This window comes from Planococcus citri, chromosome 5 (assembly GCF_950023065.1).
Source record: "Planococcus citri chromosome 5, ihPlaCitr1.1, whole genome shotgun sequence".
NCBI classification, from domain to species: Eukaryota; Metazoa; Arthropoda; class Insecta; order Hemiptera; family Pseudococcidae; genus Planococcus; species Planococcus citri.
In genome coordinates, this window is record NC_088681.1 from 26,833,507 (window position 1) to 26,851,300 (window position 17,794).

The 17,794-nt window shown below is 31.5% G+C and overlaps 1 protein-coding gene across 1 annotated transcript; it reads left to right on the forward strand.

The window, feature by feature from the left end:
- The first annotated feature begins 5,299 nt into the window (after positions 1–5,299).
- LOC135849161 (trypsin-2-like) lies at positions 5,300–16,918 on the forward strand. The gene is made up of 7 exons (XM_065369435.1): positions 5,300–5,500; positions 9,753–9,954; positions 10,380–10,542; positions 12,523–12,734; positions 12,883–13,091; positions 16,009–16,069; positions 16,283–16,918. Exons 1-7 carry the CDS (start codon positions 5,444–5,446, stop codon positions 16,402–16,404), a joined length of 1,026 nt encoding a protein of 341 aa, XP_065225507.1. The 5' UTR covers positions 5,300–5,443; the 3' UTR covers positions 16,405–16,918.
- Positions 16,919–17,794: the final 876 nt, after the last annotated feature.

Here is a 17,794-nt window from a genome sequence, read left to right on the forward strand (position 1 = left end):
AAAATTACCAGATATTTTTTTACTATACTTAAATGTCAACCGAATGCAATTATCGTTATCAGTTTACAAATCGAATTTTTCCATCCGAATGTTTAATTGCATACAGCTTGTGCAATACTAGTACTATTTACTATAGGTTGACACAGCTACCGTCCGCGCCCCCTCCCCTCTTTGCTGATCGTTATAGTAGGGAAAAAGTGTGTAAAGGTTGTCGCGCGTCTGAACTGTATCGTGCGCCCGAAACGGTCTTCAAAAGCTAGCAAGGTCAAGTTTAAACTATGGTAATGAATACGAGCCTCGTGATTCGAACTGTAATTATTGCACACGTGTGTGTGGGTTTTAGCTGATAATTTTTTGGTACATAAACATGTACATTGGAGGCTGGTTCCTGGTAATCTTTTTTCGAGTCTGGGTAAATATATGAGAGTAAGGTCGAGGTTTTTTCACCGAGATATACATAGGAGGGAGAAGAGGTGGCAGGTGTGATTGAGTGCTGTGACAATTCACTTGATCCCGCTTAGAAATTTATTTACCATTGAAAGTATGGAAAATTTTGTGATTGTGGTTTTGAACCTGCATGAAATCTTTTTTCATTTCATCATTCGAGTGATTGAAAGATGAAGTGTTTTGTGTAGGGTACCTACTCCTGATTTTAAATGAAATATTTCAGATTCTGATCTTGATAAAAGGGGATTCTGGGGCCATGGAAACTGGAAAGGGTCAAATAAATAAAGCCATATTTGTGTTCAGCACCTTGAAAAAAATCGATACATACATATTGCTTGAATTTGTCAATATCTTTCAAATTTTAATCTTGATAGGGGTCTTGTAGGGCCCGAAAGGGAGCCAGGCAAAAAAATAAGGTCATATTTGTGTTCAGTGCCTTCGAAAACACATCATTTGATTTTTGATTTATCGCATCATTGCTTTAAAACTGCTTAAAACGGTTTGAAAACGTTTCCAATCGATTTAGCAGGTCGAAAATAGAGTATATCTCAAATTTCAGATTTCTAGGTCAATTTGGAAAAATTTCATTTTTTTTCATTTTTGGCATAGGTAAATTTGATTTTCAAAAATTTACTATTCCGAATTAGGCGATGTAAAAAAATTACCGCTGCTTGAAATTTTTTTAGAATTTGAAGTCATACTTCGAAATTGAGTTCGATTTCCAAATGTCAAATTTCTTTTTTTTCAGTCAAATTGATAACACGCGGTAGAAATACTTCGATTTTTCACAAAAATTTTGCATAGTAAAGGGGAGAAGGGGCTGCATAAATCAAGTTCACTTTTTATCAAAAAAGTTGCTGAATGCTGGGAATTTTTTTAGAAATAGTATAAATCCTATTTCAAAATAATTTCTTAATTGTGCTATGTAGAAAATCGTTGAATCAAATTTTATAGCTTATTGCATTTTTTAAACTCACGTTGAAATGAAAATTAAATGCTTACAAGGTATGTATCCCAACCAACAAAAAAGTTTTATACTAGAAAAGGCTAAATCAAAGCGCAGCCTATAAAAAATAATCTCTTGACAAAATTTCAGGTGCTAAAGCGCATTTTTTGATTTTTGGGGAACTTTCAAAAATCAAAGAGCCAAAAATGAAAAAAAAACATTTCGCTGAATTGATCTAGAAAGCTGAAACTTGATGTGTACTTGCCCCATTTTCGAGGCCTCGAATCTATCGGAAAATGGAAACAGTTTTAAATTGTTTACAGAGCAGTTCTTCTGGAGCTTCCAGCAGATTTTTGAAAAATTAAATTTCTACAAAATTGTTACCCAATGGTAATTGAAAGCTGACATTTACTTTATTATTTTCTAATTTCAATTCGCTGAGTCGATTGCAAGTTGTTTCAAGCCATTCTGGATCCTGCAGGGATTTTTCAAAAATTCCAGTTTACGAAAAAAAGCCATAAAATCTGTTCAATTTTACTTCAGTGCGTCGACTGGAGATGGTTTTAGAGCCTTTTCGAAGGCCAGCAAAGTTCCAGGTTCCCAAAAAATTTTACAAAATCAATCAAAATGAACTTTAGCTCTTATAAACGCGTTCAGTGCAAGTTAGTCACCCATTTGACCGATTACATCCAAATTTTCTAAAATCGATATTCGTATCTACCTAGTTAATTTGGACAGTTTTTTTAGAACTTTTTGAAAATCTGAAATTTCCAAAATATGAGTGAAGGCTCCGGAATGGCTTCAAATTACGTTCAATCCATCAGTGTTTTGAAATTAAAAATACGAACTTGACTTTCCATTTTCATCAGATAAAGTTTTGTGAGAATTTTAGCATCCAAAAAAAGCTGCTGGAGGCTCCAGAACTGCTCATAACGGTTCGAAACCTTTTCCTATCGATTCGGAGCTTTGAAAGTAGGGCAAATATCAAATTTCAGCTTTCTACATTAATTTAGTGGAATTTACATTTTTTGCTATTTTTTCGCCCTTTGATTTTTGAAATTTCACCACAAATCGAAAAAGGCACTTTAATAGGTACCTACCTACCTGAAATTTCGGCTAATAATGTATTTTTACATGCTTTTTGGATTTAGTTTTGTCCGGTTGAAAAATTCTTCACTTGGTTGGGATACTTCCCTTGTTAGTTCTGGAAAAATAATTCCATTTTCGTTGACTTTTTTTATTCTTAAAATTTTTTGATGCCGGTTTTTAATATTTTTGATTTTGTTATCATTTCTTTTTTTTTTTTAATAAATACATATAATGTACTTACAATTATCAATCAAAAAGCACTCCAATTTTTAAATTTCTGCAAAATATTGATAATTTATTCCAATTTTTTTATGCTTTTTTCTAGTTTTATTTTGCATCTTTGCGGATTTTAATAGTCGATACTTCAAAATACGAAACATCCCTTCGAATTTCTTGATTTCCAATTTCATCCTGACTTTCTCGCAATCAGAAAGTTGATTACTATTTTTGGCACTTCTACATACTATTTTCAAACTCTTTCAAAACTTAGTAATGTTTGCCTCGAAAATGGACAATATCTATCGTGCAAAATGTGGTAGAAACTTTTGTGAAACAATGAAAAACGTTGAATATTCAAAATAATCATTGATAAAGTGCCATAAAAACTGCTCAAAATGTCATTGACAATCCTCTGGTACAATGTAAAAATTGATGTAAAACCATTTAAACAGCATAAAACGTTGAAAATATTTTCGAAATTTTAAAAAAATTGAAAAAATATGTTGGTAAATGACAAAAATTTCAAAAAAAGAACGAGAAACATTTGCAAAATACTTGAAAATTAAAAATATTTCAAATTTCAAAAAATGGAAAAATTTTTAAATATTTTGAAAAAAAATTGAAAAAGTGAAAAATATTTTTTTATAAAATATCGTAAAATTAAAACATTTTTTGGCGACTGATTCTGAAGTACGAGTAGATGAATAAAGATACGGTGTTTTTGTGTTTTATAAAAGTGAAACTTGAGCAGAAAATTATTGGGGGGGGGGGGTGAGAAGGGTTCAATTTAAAAACATTGGCCAATATTTGAATCAATGTTTTTAAATTGCTTGCTTTTTTGGGACATTTTGAAAATTAGTTTCTTGAAAAAAGAGTAAAAAAATCATAAAGTGTAATTCGAACGTTCAAATTTTACCCTTATCATGAAATACATATGAACTTTTGTAGTGAAAGTTAAATTTTGACCGTTTCAGATTTTATTTACTAATTTTCTTATTTTTTTATTCTTTTGAAAATCCTGCAAAGAAATCCGCACGAAGTTCTACCTATGTCGAGATATGAGCCTTCAAAGTTTGGTATAGGTAGGTAGTTTCGGAAGAAATCGTAAATGCATGCAAATTATAAGGACCCCCCCCCCCCTTTACCCACCACCTATCCATTTTCAGGATTAGGATGAAAATATTAATGGAGATTCCACTCGAATAAAACATGTCCAAAAAATAAGTGAAATTAAGCACTCGACTTCAATTTTGATTCGAGTTGAAATGGGGGAAAAATCAATGGACAGTTTCTCAAAAAATTTGAAAAAATTATGATTTTTCATTAACTAAGTCCAAAAATCTATACTTACTTTTTCAGAACTTTCAGAAGTCAAAATCAAATTGGTTCAGGTCAAATGTCACGTCCCTTCCCCTCCCCTTTAAAATTTATTACTATTTTTTTGATTAGGTAATTGTTCGGTGATATTTTTGGAAGTCCAACATTTCAGGCCCATTTCTCGAATATTTCACGAAATTGAGGTTTGAGAACCATCGCTCTCTTCCTCTAAAGTTCGCAGTCCATGTTGAAATTGATTCGACAATCTTCTCGTGGGACTTTCCTGTAAATAAACTCACACGAGTTGCGAAGTAAGTCATAGGTAAGGGGGGAGGAGAGGAACAAAATCCGCGTATGAAGTAACCCTTTTCCAGATTTCGCATTCAAATCCGGTAAAATACTCTTGTACCAGCGAATCTTCGAAATTACTGCCCTAAAATAAGTTCATCTCCAACTCCAGCGGCTAGCCAGCGAACTGGAATAAGTTGATATCCACATAACATCTATTATATAACTGGAACATGTGAGTTACCACATGATTGATGCCGGATCTGTATCTGTATAGTTCTGTACCTCTACCTATACGAGTATTTATTTTTAAACACGAGTATCGATAATTGAGGCAGTACCAATATACGAGTAAGTTACATAAATCATCTGCATCATCATCGTCCTCCTCGTCTTCATTAATTAAGTACCTACTTTAAATTAATTCCAAAAAATTATTAATATCTTTTACTTAACCAAAGACGTCTACCATACGTAGATAATAAATCTTCATCTTCACACGTGAAACTGCCAACAAAACCAAAATATAAGAAAAGGTGCATTAATTCCAAAGCACGATTTCCTCCAAAAAATCTCATTTCCACGACTCCGTGTAGTAAAAAATTGTCGTATATTTTGTTGCTGTGGGCTATGCCGATACCGGTACACACAATGTACCTGTAGCTGGAGATGCTGTACACCTAAAATCGTGATTTTAAAACGTGTGAATCGTATTATGTACCTTTATGCATGTACCTATAGGTAAGGTATAGACGACGAGAGACGAAATTAAGGTACGGAATTCGACAACAATAACAGATGACACCCGACAACACTAGAATTGTAAACGGGTAGATGAAAGTAAAAGTAGGCAGAGGCAGGCGAGGGGTGGGAGAATGTACTAAATACGCTATTTAAAACGATAATAAGAATTATGCAAGGTAACCTAACAAGTAGGATTGCCCTCAAGGTTATGCCATTATCCGAAAGGTTTACACGATTTATATAAAAATATATGGAACTAGGATGCACTCAGACATTTATACACACTTCTGTCACCGGATATTGTATACGTGCGGGTTTTCGTCCGATACTCTTCATTTGCGCTTTTGTTTTTCTTCATAGTGGTAGTTCTGTGGTATTACATCAGTGTTTATCATGTTTGTTGTGTCTGTGATAGTGTTTGTTAATGTTGCCGTTATTCAACTGCTACAGGTGAGTAGAGTTAATTTTTTTTTAAATTCTTGTTCTATTTTTAAACTTATACCTAAATCTAAATTGAGTTTGTTCTATTTTTTTTTTACTTTTCTAAATTGATATTTTTTTACATCTACCGATGTGCAATTTTGTGCCAAAGTTCTGAATCTTATGTTTTGGTAGGTATAGGTACATTAAATTTGAGAAAAAAATTTGCGAACTGGTTTAAAATTATTCGACTCTCGAATATTTTACGAACCGCGGCGAGTGAAAGTGCTTAATATTAATTAATCCTGACGGGCATTTATGAAATTTAATTGTTTTCTAATGGGAGTACGAGAACGTGTAGGATACATTTGCATATTAAGTTTTAGGGTAATAAACCATAAGCCTTAAGCGTAGACCGTGAAATGTGAAATGACCAAGGTGAAGGGTAGAAATTACAAATTACTTGAGAGGAAAAGTTCAAGGGCTGAAATTAAAATGAAGAAAAGATAGCACCTGAAGTATTCGAAAATTGCAAATTTATGATCAACTTTTCACTCACATCTGAAAAATGATTAAAATACGTAATTGAAAAAATTGAAATTCAATACGAAAATAGTTAAAAAAAATACTCGTATAATCAGAAAAAGGATAGTAAAAGTTAGAATTTATGAGTGGAAGAGCAGGGGATGGGAAGATGGGAAAGGGAAGGGAAAAGATCAATAATTAGGAAAACGTATCAGTAAAATATAAAACAAATAGAGAGTAAAAGTTGTAATTTTAAAGTGGCGAAGCAGAGAAGAGGAGGAGGGGAAGGGAAAAACCAAGTTCAGATTGAAAAAATTGACATTTTATTAGGAAATAATCAATTTATTTTCACCTCAAAGAAACTTATAATTTGAAATTAGTATAATTGATGAAAATTAGTCATCTCTTCGTTCGTGATTTTTGAATTCATTATCGCAGAAAACATCGACAGGTACACTGAAAAAAAAAACTACTATAACAAGTTTTGTGTCAGAGAAAAACGAATGCTTTTTTGATCTAAAATGAAAAAAAACTAAAAAAAGAAAAACAAAAAAAACAATTAAATTAAAAAGGAAAAACATTATAAAAATGCAAAAAAATTGGCGAAGTGTTGAAATTCGAAAAAGAAGCAAGGGAAAGAGTAAGGACTTGGAGGAGAAATTGGGTGTTGGAAAAATAATCAAAATACGAGTAGAATAAAATAAGTAAAAGAAGAAAAAAATTGGAAATTTTGGAAGGTAGGGGAAGGAAGAGGAGAGATTGAAAAAAACTTCTGTGTTGAGGATCAAAAAAACAAAAGTTTTTTAAAAATTTATTTTTCAATTTTTTAAAAATATGAATAGGTAAGTATTGTTTGGAAATTCACAAAATTTGGTCAACTACCACCCTGAAGAGAAACCATAACTTTTTGACTTTTTGTTGACATCTGAAAAGCCAGGACATTTGTGATTTCTTAATTTTGCGGAATTTTGAAAAAAAGAATTGTAGCATTCGATTTGAAATACTTAATCAGAAAACTAAATCATAAAAATTGAAGTATATAAAATTAAATAATCATAATTCTGAAAAAATGAAAAAAAATCCTAAATAATTTAAAATGAAGAATAAATTAAAAATCAAAATACTGGCCTTCTGAAGATTCGTATAAAGTTGAGAAACAATGGCGAATTTGAAAAACAGCAATCACAATTGAATAAAAAAATAAAATAGGTACCTCGAATGTATTAAAAAATATCAGGTACAAAATGAAATCGTTGGTAGTGGTAATAAGTGGGAGGGGGGAGGAGAAAATCAGAATTTTAATTATTTTCATACTCCAACAAAAAAAAAAAACCAGCTAATTACGAGTAAATTTGGAGAAAAATCTGAATTCATCTTTTATCAAAATAATGAAGACTTTTTCACTTTTCTGAGACTCGCCTGCATTAATTCATCATGTGTAGGTATTTAATTTTTAAAAAAAGGCTTGAGATGATTTCCCAAAACTTAAACTTCTGCTTTAGTTTTTCTGTTTTTTTTTTTCTAATTTTAGCTCCAAATAATCTGGTTTTAATTTCCTTTTTTTCAGTCAATTTGTTTTAAAAATATTCAAGTCAGGGGTCAATGACCTTAGGATTTTTATAAATTGGAAACAGATAAAACAGTCCAATCTTCAAGTGTAACGGGGAGGAGGAAAGTGAGGGAAGGGTGATAGGTAGGTAGATAGGTAGGTAGGTAGGTGGGGGAGGGGTAATTTTCAACGCGAGAAGCTAGTTTTTTAATCCACCTGTTGCCCTTTTGCAGGAGTATTTTTTCACTTCGAATGAAAATCTGATCCATTTATAATTCTGAAACAGTCTGTTTTACATCAAAATTGTAATCAGCAGGTATTCTTTCAATCGAAAGTCGAATACGAATACCGCAACTCGATCGATATTACGTTTAAAAATTATACATTATTTTGTGAAACGCGGCTATAAATCACTGCGAAATGTAACAATATTCTTCGATTAAATTGATAGAATCAAACGAAACGTTCCGATAGCGAAGTTTTTACTCGTATTCACGAATGTGAATGTTTATTAACCCATTTCCCTTTGCAGGTAGTCGATTTCCGCTAATTTATGTAACACGATGATGATTATTTATATTTTAACGATGGAGAAGGAGATTCACGATGTACTTATTTATTTTTCCCCCTTTCTTTTCCTTCATTTTAGAGGTTTAATTAATATTTTACCTACTTGTATGTACATATAAGTACGTACGAGTGTGTAAGTACTAAGTACCTATTTAGAATGATTGAAGTGAAAATGTTTGAGCCGAGTTGAATGAATTAAGTTGGTAGGTATTCGATCTGAATAGGAGAACTTTTGGTCTCGAAGTCATTGACATTTATCATAGCTCTCTAAAGAATTCAGCTGCCCAAGCAAAAAAAAAATGAAGATTCTATGATTTTTTTAATTTTAAAAAATGATTTTTGAAAAATTTGGGCCTCAAAAATGTGTACTCGTACCTATTACTTTCCCCATTTGTGGAAAATTGGTGGATTGTAATTCAAAAAATGAAACCAAAAAAATAGGTAACAATTTTCATGCTAATAAGCCATTCACTCATTTTTATTTTATGTAATTCTTGAACTTGGTTGCATGTACCTACTCAAAATAATTTTTAAAAACCTATTATAAGTATATAAAAACACTTGGTAGGTATGTAGGTAGATAGATAGGTCTTTTTGTCATGGACCAAGCGCGGATTTAAGTTTAAAATTATATAGGAAGTGAATTTGTAATTATTTGGATTTTTTATCACATTTAAGCCATACCTATGTACATATTTAAGTGCTACTTGATGATAGTTTTTTCATCAAAGATAACAGATCTCGTAAAAAAATAATGATACGTAGTTCTATCCCTCTTTAATTTCCCTTAAAATTACAAGTAAGTCAAGGTCGTATGGTCCACGTGCTGATAGCTGGTTCCATGGAAAATGAAAAATTCGAGTAAAACTCTACAAACTAGACATGTTTTGCCAAAAATCGTTACATCTTTATCGGGAAATGTTACGAAAAAAAAAACAAATTTAGGGAACTCCAGGGAGCCATTTAATTCGCAATTATTGGAAAACTAGGGCTAACTGAAAGTATAATTCAGGCTATATATCTATCTCAGCTTCTGGTGCAGTTTTTTTCTATTACGTTGGTCTCTCTTCCCTTCTTCCTGCCAACAAATCATGGTCAATATGTCATTGATGAAAGAGTTTACGTAATTTTTGCTATTCATAGAAACGTCTTTCTCTGCGTGATTCGTTAGCAAAATAGTTTCGAAATTCGAACACCGAACACCCTCTTCATCTTCCTCTCCAGTGGTATAATTTAAGTTTTATGGTCGATTCTTTCAATCTCATTACTTTGAGCCAAACTGTCAGATAAAATAACCATTCGACTAATTACAAAGTATGTGGCACTTTTTTGCTTTTATTTTAAATATTCGTATTTTTCAATACGTATAGTATGAATTTGATTTCGATTCTCCTACAGCCTAAAATTAAAAAAAAGTCAGTAACTACAAAATGATCAATTTTTATCCTATCTTTCTTCAATAAACACGATGACAAATTACATAACACCTTATCCACTTAAGTACGTATGTTGCACTTGAAAAACTTCGTAGGTACTCCACGTGATAAAAAACTGGCACAAAAAACCCATCTACGCAGCGTAAAAAAAAATATTGTCTACTACTACGTCTAATTTTCACACTAATTAAATATGTTCTAGATTCCTACAGCTGAAAGCTTCTTCCTCAATAGACGTTTTCCTGGGACGTTAATTACTTTAGATATACCGCACAATAATGGAGCTACCAATCTTACGGTCCAAGAATTCACCAATTCTCGCGAACCCATATCGAACAACAATGCTGACCAGACGAATAATAAACCGGTGACAGGGACGAGTAATTCGAAGTGTCCCAGTTGTGGTGAGATTTTTTAGATAATTTTCAAAATATGAAAGTACCTAATTTAGGTCAATAGGTCTTATACAAAAAAAGATAATGCCATGGTTGACTTGTAGCCACATGGAGAAAAAATGAGCCATGGATATCTTTCTTTGGAGATGTTCTGGGGAAAATGATGGGATCTGATCAGACTTGAATAGATCTGAACTTGATCAGACCAGATAAAATCTGATCAGATCCAGACCTGATCATTTTTCTCTGAGCATCACCTGTTGAAATTTTTTCTCAACTTTTAATTAGTAGCCTGAAAAGCTCCAGATAGGTGTTAGGTATAGATTTAGTGCAAAAAATCTATAAATTTTACAACTCTTCTGGCTTATTATTTATCTTCCCCTACCCCCCTCTTAACCACTGTACTAAATTAATGAACCATCTGATACTTTCAGTTTGTGGAATTGTTAATCGAAAATCCAGAATTGTTGGAGGAGTAGCCGCCGAACAAAATGAATTTCCATGGATGGTGGCTTTGAGCAGAAAAGGCAAATTTTACTGCGGAGCTACAGTCATCACCAAACAACATCTATTAACCGCTGCACATTGTGTGGATGGGTAAGAAATGAGATTTTCATGTTTTTATGGTACATTTTTTTCCTGCTGAACACCGACAGAAAGAAGTATTCGGGTTATTTTCGAGATTCTTAAAATTTTGAATCGAATTAACTCCACATTTTGACAAATTTCTTTTTTAAAATCACGATAATAGTATTAAAAAAAAAAAAGGTTTTGTCAAAATATTTTTTCAACGTATTTTTTTGGACTTTTGTGTATAGGGTGTTCAAAAAGTGTGTGGCCAAACTATAAATTTAAGAAAGGATATGTATAATTGAGATCCATTGAAAAATATGGATAGTTATGTTGCCTAATTTGTAAGTTGAAGGGGCTTAGAATATACTTACTTGTATTTTGAGAAATCCTCAAAAAATTGAGAGTGTATCGAGAAGTGGACAAATTTTGTTATTTGAAGACATAGGTAGGTTATTGATTATCAATCTCTAATCTGGACATCAAAAATTTGTAAAAATTTTTCTTCAAGTACTTAACAATATTGAAATTTGTGTCCAATAAATTAAAAAAATTTGTTGGAACTCGATTATATTCAAATTTTTAGTTCAGTAACTTACTTTCTGGACACCCTGTATTTTCATGAAAAAAGAATCGAAACCAGTAAGTACCCCTGGTCCAAAAATCAGGACATGGAAATACTATTTCTGGAAGGGGTGGTAGAGAGGAGAGGAGAGGAGAAAAGAGGAACAATCATGACATTTCCTATACCTAATTATTACTTTTTTAAAAAAATATATTTGCTCCTCCAATTTCTAAAACATGCATCATTTACATCAACATTTTCAAAACTGATTTCAAGTTGTATTCACTTTTTCAATATGGAGGCTAATTTTTATGGACACCCTGTATTTGAAAAAAATATATTAAAATCCAAAAAAGTGATTAGATATTAAATATTATATCATTTTGAAATGTTCAAAAACTAAGTTCTTCAGTGAAGAACCATTTCTGGAAGGGTGGAGGGGGAGTAACAGAGGCAAAAATTGAAAGATTTTCAGCTGGCTCATAAAATATTTTCAGTAGTAAAAAATTCGAGCAAGTAATTGAGTTGGTTCATAATTTCCACAAAGTTCTCTTCAAGTTCCAATTCAAACTTCTCAAATTAAAATTCTGAGTTGAGAAATTTTCAAAATTCTGATTCTGATAGTCGAAATTTTCGAACTAATATCTCAATATTCATTGTACAAAATATTCCCCTGCTTGTACTCCAAATTACAATTTTTCCAATTATTAATCCAAATTTTTTCTTATTTGCGAAAATTGAAGGACAAGGACTTCAAAAATTGAACGAAAAATAATTTGATATGGATACTCAGAAATGAGAATACAATTTTAAAACATTTCAATTTTTTTGAATCATATTTTTATAATTTTATGATCAATTTCTTGAAACCGTTCCCATCCTGGAAGAAACATCGAGGGGCAATTCATTTCTTACCCCTCCCCTATTTAGTTTTTCATCGCGCTTTGGTGTAAAATAAAATTGCAAGTCAATTTTACTCGTGAAAAAATACATAATTTCAATTTACGCAATGATCGTAATTCTATAGGCAAATTTTGGGGTTTGGGCCTGGGGACTTATAGACCAATTTTTATGCATAAAGCTCTCGGAAATGAAATGAAAATGTCTTCAGCCTTCAAGTTCAAAATTCAAAATCAAAAAACCCCAACTTGAGCTGATCATTTTTCTGTAAAATTTGAATGTTTCGTCGATTGAAATTTTCATTTTCATTCTTCCGACTAAATCACTTAGAAAACCTTGGAAATCGAATAATTTTACAATTCGTACAAAGCTACACATTATTCAAGCATAAACCATTAAAACCACGTTTTTTTGATTTATGTAATAGGTATGAAGGTAGAATACCTGTAACACTTGTGAATCCGAGATCATTGAAACTTACTATATTTATTCAGCTGTTCGATCATAGGTACTGTGAACTAAATTTTTCTATACGTTTACAGGTTCACTGCCAAAGAAATCAAAGCATCTTTGGGCGAATACAATCGCGCCCTGAAAAACGAAACGAACAAAGTACTGATCCGAATCAAGGAGATAATTCGACACCCAGAATTCCAAATTTCCAATTTCAAGAACGACATCGCAATTTTAAAATTAGACAGTCCGATATCGTTCAATACCCCTCAAATTCAACCAGCATGCCTACCAAGTTCTGGTACGCACAACCATGCATAATTCGCTAATACGTTAATGTTTTGCCTCAAAAAATAACTTACTTATCTAGCGTCAAGGTTTAGGTAACACAACACGACGACGACGTATGCGAATAATTTGTAATTTACGTATTATTATGTCCAATATAGAGAATCGAAATTACACCGGTCTCATTGCCACCGTTTCCGGATGGGGTAAAACTGGCGAATCGAAGCCCCCTTCGAACGAGATGCGTAAAGTAGACGTTCCTATCATGTCGGTTGAAGATTGTAGGAAGAATTCTGGTTACATGCCATCTAGAATAACTGATAACATGATGTGCGCTGGATATAATACCGGACAAAAAGATTCCTGTCAGGTATAACACTATGCATAATGTCTTCGTGAAATTATCTAACCGATATGTATAGTATTGTCACATGTTGCGAGTGAAATTATAATATTTTATAAGTGCTCCTTAAATGGTATGATGTAAATGTGCGAGGTACATATACCGATGTCAACGTTTCCTTGTTCTATGGGCTAGTCGAGTATTCGCAGTCACTAGTCAATCGTTTATTCGATCTTTCAACATAATTATGTTCGTCGTTATAATGATCGAAATCTATCAATTCTAAACAAAAAGAAAAGAATAATAATAAAAAAACAAAAAAAGATTAAATACTCGCACACGTAGGTCAGAAAAGGGATAACGGTATGTAAGGTCCTAAATAAGTACATTGGAGAATTTTTTCAAGGTTTCATCTATTTGATTGATTTTTTTGTTCAATAAAAGATCAATCTAACGTAGATTAGGAGAATGAAAAGATTAAATAGACCTACATGTTTTTGGGTAAGGAAAGAGGAGGGTGAAGTGACAATAAGATATCAAGTATAAAATGATGTTATATCGAGGTGAAAAAACGCAAACCCCTTCAAAATAATTCAAACCGTCTGATTGGAGAAAATGACTTTAAAAGACGTGAAAGAAAAATCTCAAAAAATTTGAAGATTTGCTTGAAACCTGGATATAAAGAATCCAAAAATATTTCAAAAAAGACTGGAAAAAAATATTTTCATAATCATAAAAATGAAAGCATGATATTATTTGATAAGCTAATGGAATTCTGATACATATTCTGTACACGAGTCAAAAATTATAAGCATTGAGCGAAAAAAAAAATGAGAAAGAACTCAAAAATGTTGAAAAAAATATTTGTTAAAAAATGAAAAAAAATCCTAAATGAAATTACAATACATTGGAAAATTGCAAAACTGACTAAATAATGTAATTTTGGTAATTTATTTTCATGTTGTATCAATGCGATAAATCCTTGCATAAGTTGTTAAAAAATTGAAAAATTGTTACATAAAATTTAAAAACATGACATAAAAACCAGAAAAAAACAGCAATGATCTGAAAATCGTAATAAATTGAATATTAACACATTAATTAAGAACCGAAACATTTCTCAATTATCTGGCAAATAAATGAAATACACATAAAAAATAACAAATTTTTAGAAATAAATAAGAAAGTAAAACAAATAACTTAAAAAAAAAACGAAAAACACCAAAAAAAGTTTAGAAATTGAAAAATTACAAAAAATAAATCTAAAAAAAATGCATAAAAATATTGAAAATTTGGAAGCAATCTAATCACTAATTTTCCAAACAGTTTTTTTTTGTTTTTTTGGATTCGATCCCTCATAAGGGAAGTATCCTGAACGGCTTGAAAATTTTTTGAACCAGACACAGGTGAATTGAAAGATCCCAAAATATACCATAAACCAAAATTTCAGCTGTTGAAATTCATTTTTCAATTCTTGGCGAATTTTTAAAAATTCAAAGGACCAACATTTTAAAAACAAATCAAAATTTCAGCAAATCAACCCGAAAAGTTGAAATTTGGTTTATACCTTATTTTCGACCCCCCCCCCCGAATCGATTGGCCTTAACTTTAAACCGTTCTGGAGCCTCCAGCGGATTTTCGATTTCTCCAGTTTTCGAAAAAATGCTGTAATTTGGGAAGAAAATGAAATTCAGCACCTATAAACTCAAATTCACCATCATTGCGACCTTTTCGATCCTATGTACTCTATTTTCGACCTCCAGAGTTGATTGGCGACAGTTTTGAACCGTCCTGGAGCCTCCGGCGAATTTTTGAGTTCTCCAGTTTTCGAAAAAAAACACTGTAAATAGGATGAAAATGAAATTCGGCGCCTATTAACTCGTGGTTATACTATCTTTGTAACCAATGAACCTAAGTTTATATTTTCAAAATGTTTTTGGGCACGTTAAAATCCAAAATTTTCTCCAGTGATTATTTTTGAAGAAATAAAAAAATCAAAATCCGTTGAAGGCTCCAGAACGGTTTAAAACTGGCGCCAATCGACTCGGAAGGTCGAAAATAGGGAATAAATCGAATTCAAGCTTTCTAGGTTGATTTGCTGAAATTTTGATTCTTTTAAACATTTTGATCCTTTGAATTTTTAAAAATTTGCCAAAAATCAAAAAAATGAATTTCAGCACCTGAACTTTTGGCTGATGGTATATTTTGGGGTCCTGCTCTTTCGATTCTCGCTCAGTTTCTACAAAAACCTGACGAACGATTTGGATTTTGGTCATATTTGAGATCATTAGTTCAGGAGGAAGAGGATTGTTCAAAGAAATCGAATCGAAAAAATATTATGTCAATAATTGTCAACATTCAATTTCAGTTCGTTTAAGTTAGCAACAATCAGTGTGATACTTTGAGTTTTTCTTTTTTTGAATTTTGATCAAAATTAAGATCTTTTTGTGCCAGGAATGTCGAGATTCCATTTTGAAAATTTCTTTGTTAGGTAAAAAAAATAGTAAATGAATTGTTTCCCTATTTTGATATTCAAGTTTGGTGCTTGTCATGTTGAATTTCCATTTAATTCTAAATTATTTTTAAAAAACATGTAGATAGCATCATAAAATGTTGAAAAAAATTATTGAATAATGATTTGAAATTTGAAGGGGGGGGGGTGTTGGGGTAGGTTGGCTATAATTTAATTTTTAAACCCAGATTTTTTAGAGAAATTCGAGACATTTATTAGTCAACCCTCAGTGAAAAAAATCTTGAAGGAGTTCAATAGGTACCTACTTTATTTTTGAGAAATTACTGATCGGAGTGTTGTATAAGAGTGTGCAAAATCAATTTCTTGATTTTGGAATACATACTTGGAGATATTCTATATTAAGAGTTTAAATTAATTAAGATAGGTATATTAGGAATACAAATTCATTTAAATATCTATAATTTGTTACAGGGTGACAGTGGCGGACCATTACAAATTGAAGGTGCTAGACCCGGTACAATGGAAGTTGTTGGTAAGATGAAATGATTTCTCATTTTATTTATTTTTTCTAATATAAAAATAAAGTATCTACTTATTGATTTGGAAAAATCATTTTTACCAAGTCTTATTTCACTAAAAATAGTTTATATTTCTAAAATTGATTTCAGTTTTTTTTCAATTTTGTATTTATTGCATTATTTCAATTGCATTGACTGATTTTTAAACTCTTTGCTTTTTCTTTCAGGTATTGTCTCCTGGGGTCGTGGCTGTGCTCGTCCAAATTTCCCCGGTGTGTATACTCGAATTGAAAGATACATGGATTGGGTAGATGACAATATAGGCGAAGAATGTTCGTGCAAAGGTTAAAATCACACTCGAAAAGTGATTATAGGTAGATACTTTGTTAACACGCAATGATCCTCATTAGATTATGTATTTAAAAAATGTCGGAAGAGAATTTACGTTTGAATAATGATCGGATATACTTTCATGGGATAAGTTTAAGTTATTTCATGTTACCAATAAGAATGAAATTTTTGTGTTATGTTTACGTAGATAGGTAAATGAAAATGTGTTCAATTTAGTTAATTGAAAAGCCCATAATGCGTACTTTTTGTTTTTAGGTTTTACCAAGTACCCATTGTGTATTTTTGTTTTTGTTTCGTTGTATGATATGTAGTTGCAAAATTTTAATTTATTATTTATTTCTAGTTTAAATACTTCAAATGTTGTTAGGGAATTTTGTTGTTGTTTTGTTTTAATTTATTGTTTATGTAGCCAGAGTATGCGTTTTGTTACCTTCGATTTTAGTGAGAAAAAAGAGAAGGGACCTCCTACGAGTATTGAGTAGTATTTTGAAAAATACATGATTTTAATAATATTTTGCCGTGTTTTAATTTCTATTTATAGGGTCGACTGTAAATTCCCTTCTCATCATCTGAGTTTTTTTTTGCAATTTTGAATTTTATTTCAGATAGGTATAAGGTATTTGTATTAAATAGTAGAAATTAACTCGCATTCTCAAAAAAAATCCAGCAATTAATACCCAAATTTTAAAAAAAATGATATCTTCTGCTCAAAAATATCAAAAAATATAATTTACGACATTCTTATAAATCGAATTCATGGGTAGGTACAAATACGTGGCCCACTGGCCCAAATGTACCTATAGGTATTGTACCTAACACCTGCAGCAGTTGTTTCAAGGTATAGACTGTACTATAATATCTGCTAATTTTTGAACCAAATATCTAACATAAAACTTGATATAATTATTTACACAGCTGTTTCGCTGAACTTCAGAACTAAATAATTTTTCATGCTACAAGGCCAACTGAAAAATAAATCGAAAGCACTTTAAAGCAAAAATAACTACGCTGTCACATGAAGCATGGTTTTTTGAATTTTTATAGCAATTATTATTTTCCGAATTTCGTTCAATTTTTTTTAACGAATACATTTTTAAAAGAATTAGGGCGATGAAAAATGCTTAAGATTAATCTTTTCTAAATACATGCATATTATGTAGGTACAAGAAAACCACTTGAACTGACCCTCAACGATTTGAACGATACCAACACAGAAAAAAATTTTCTGGATGCGTTCAAAAAAAATTCTAAATTATGACCAGAATTCTAAAATGCTGAAGTCTATTTTTAAACTTTTGGCACTTTTCTTGCAAATTTAGGTGAAACAAACTACCAGTTTTAGGCCATTCTGGAGCCTCCAATGATTTTTCAATTTTCTACAGAAAATT

Bases quoted from the DNA above. Each gene is read 5' to 3' on its own strand.
- LOC135849161 (XM_065369435.1), top strand. From the start codon at position 5,444: ATGTTTGTTGTGTCTGTGATAGTGTTTGTTAATGTTGCCGTTATTCAA. The intron at 10,543-12,522 runs GTAAGAAATGAG...ATACGTTTACAG, and splicing joins GCTGCACATTGTGTGGATGG to GTTCACTGCCAAAGAAATCA. The intron at 16,070-16,282 runs GTAAGATGAAAT...TTTTTCTTTCAG, and splicing joins CGGTACAATGGAAGTTGTTG to GTATTGTCTCCTGGGGTCGT.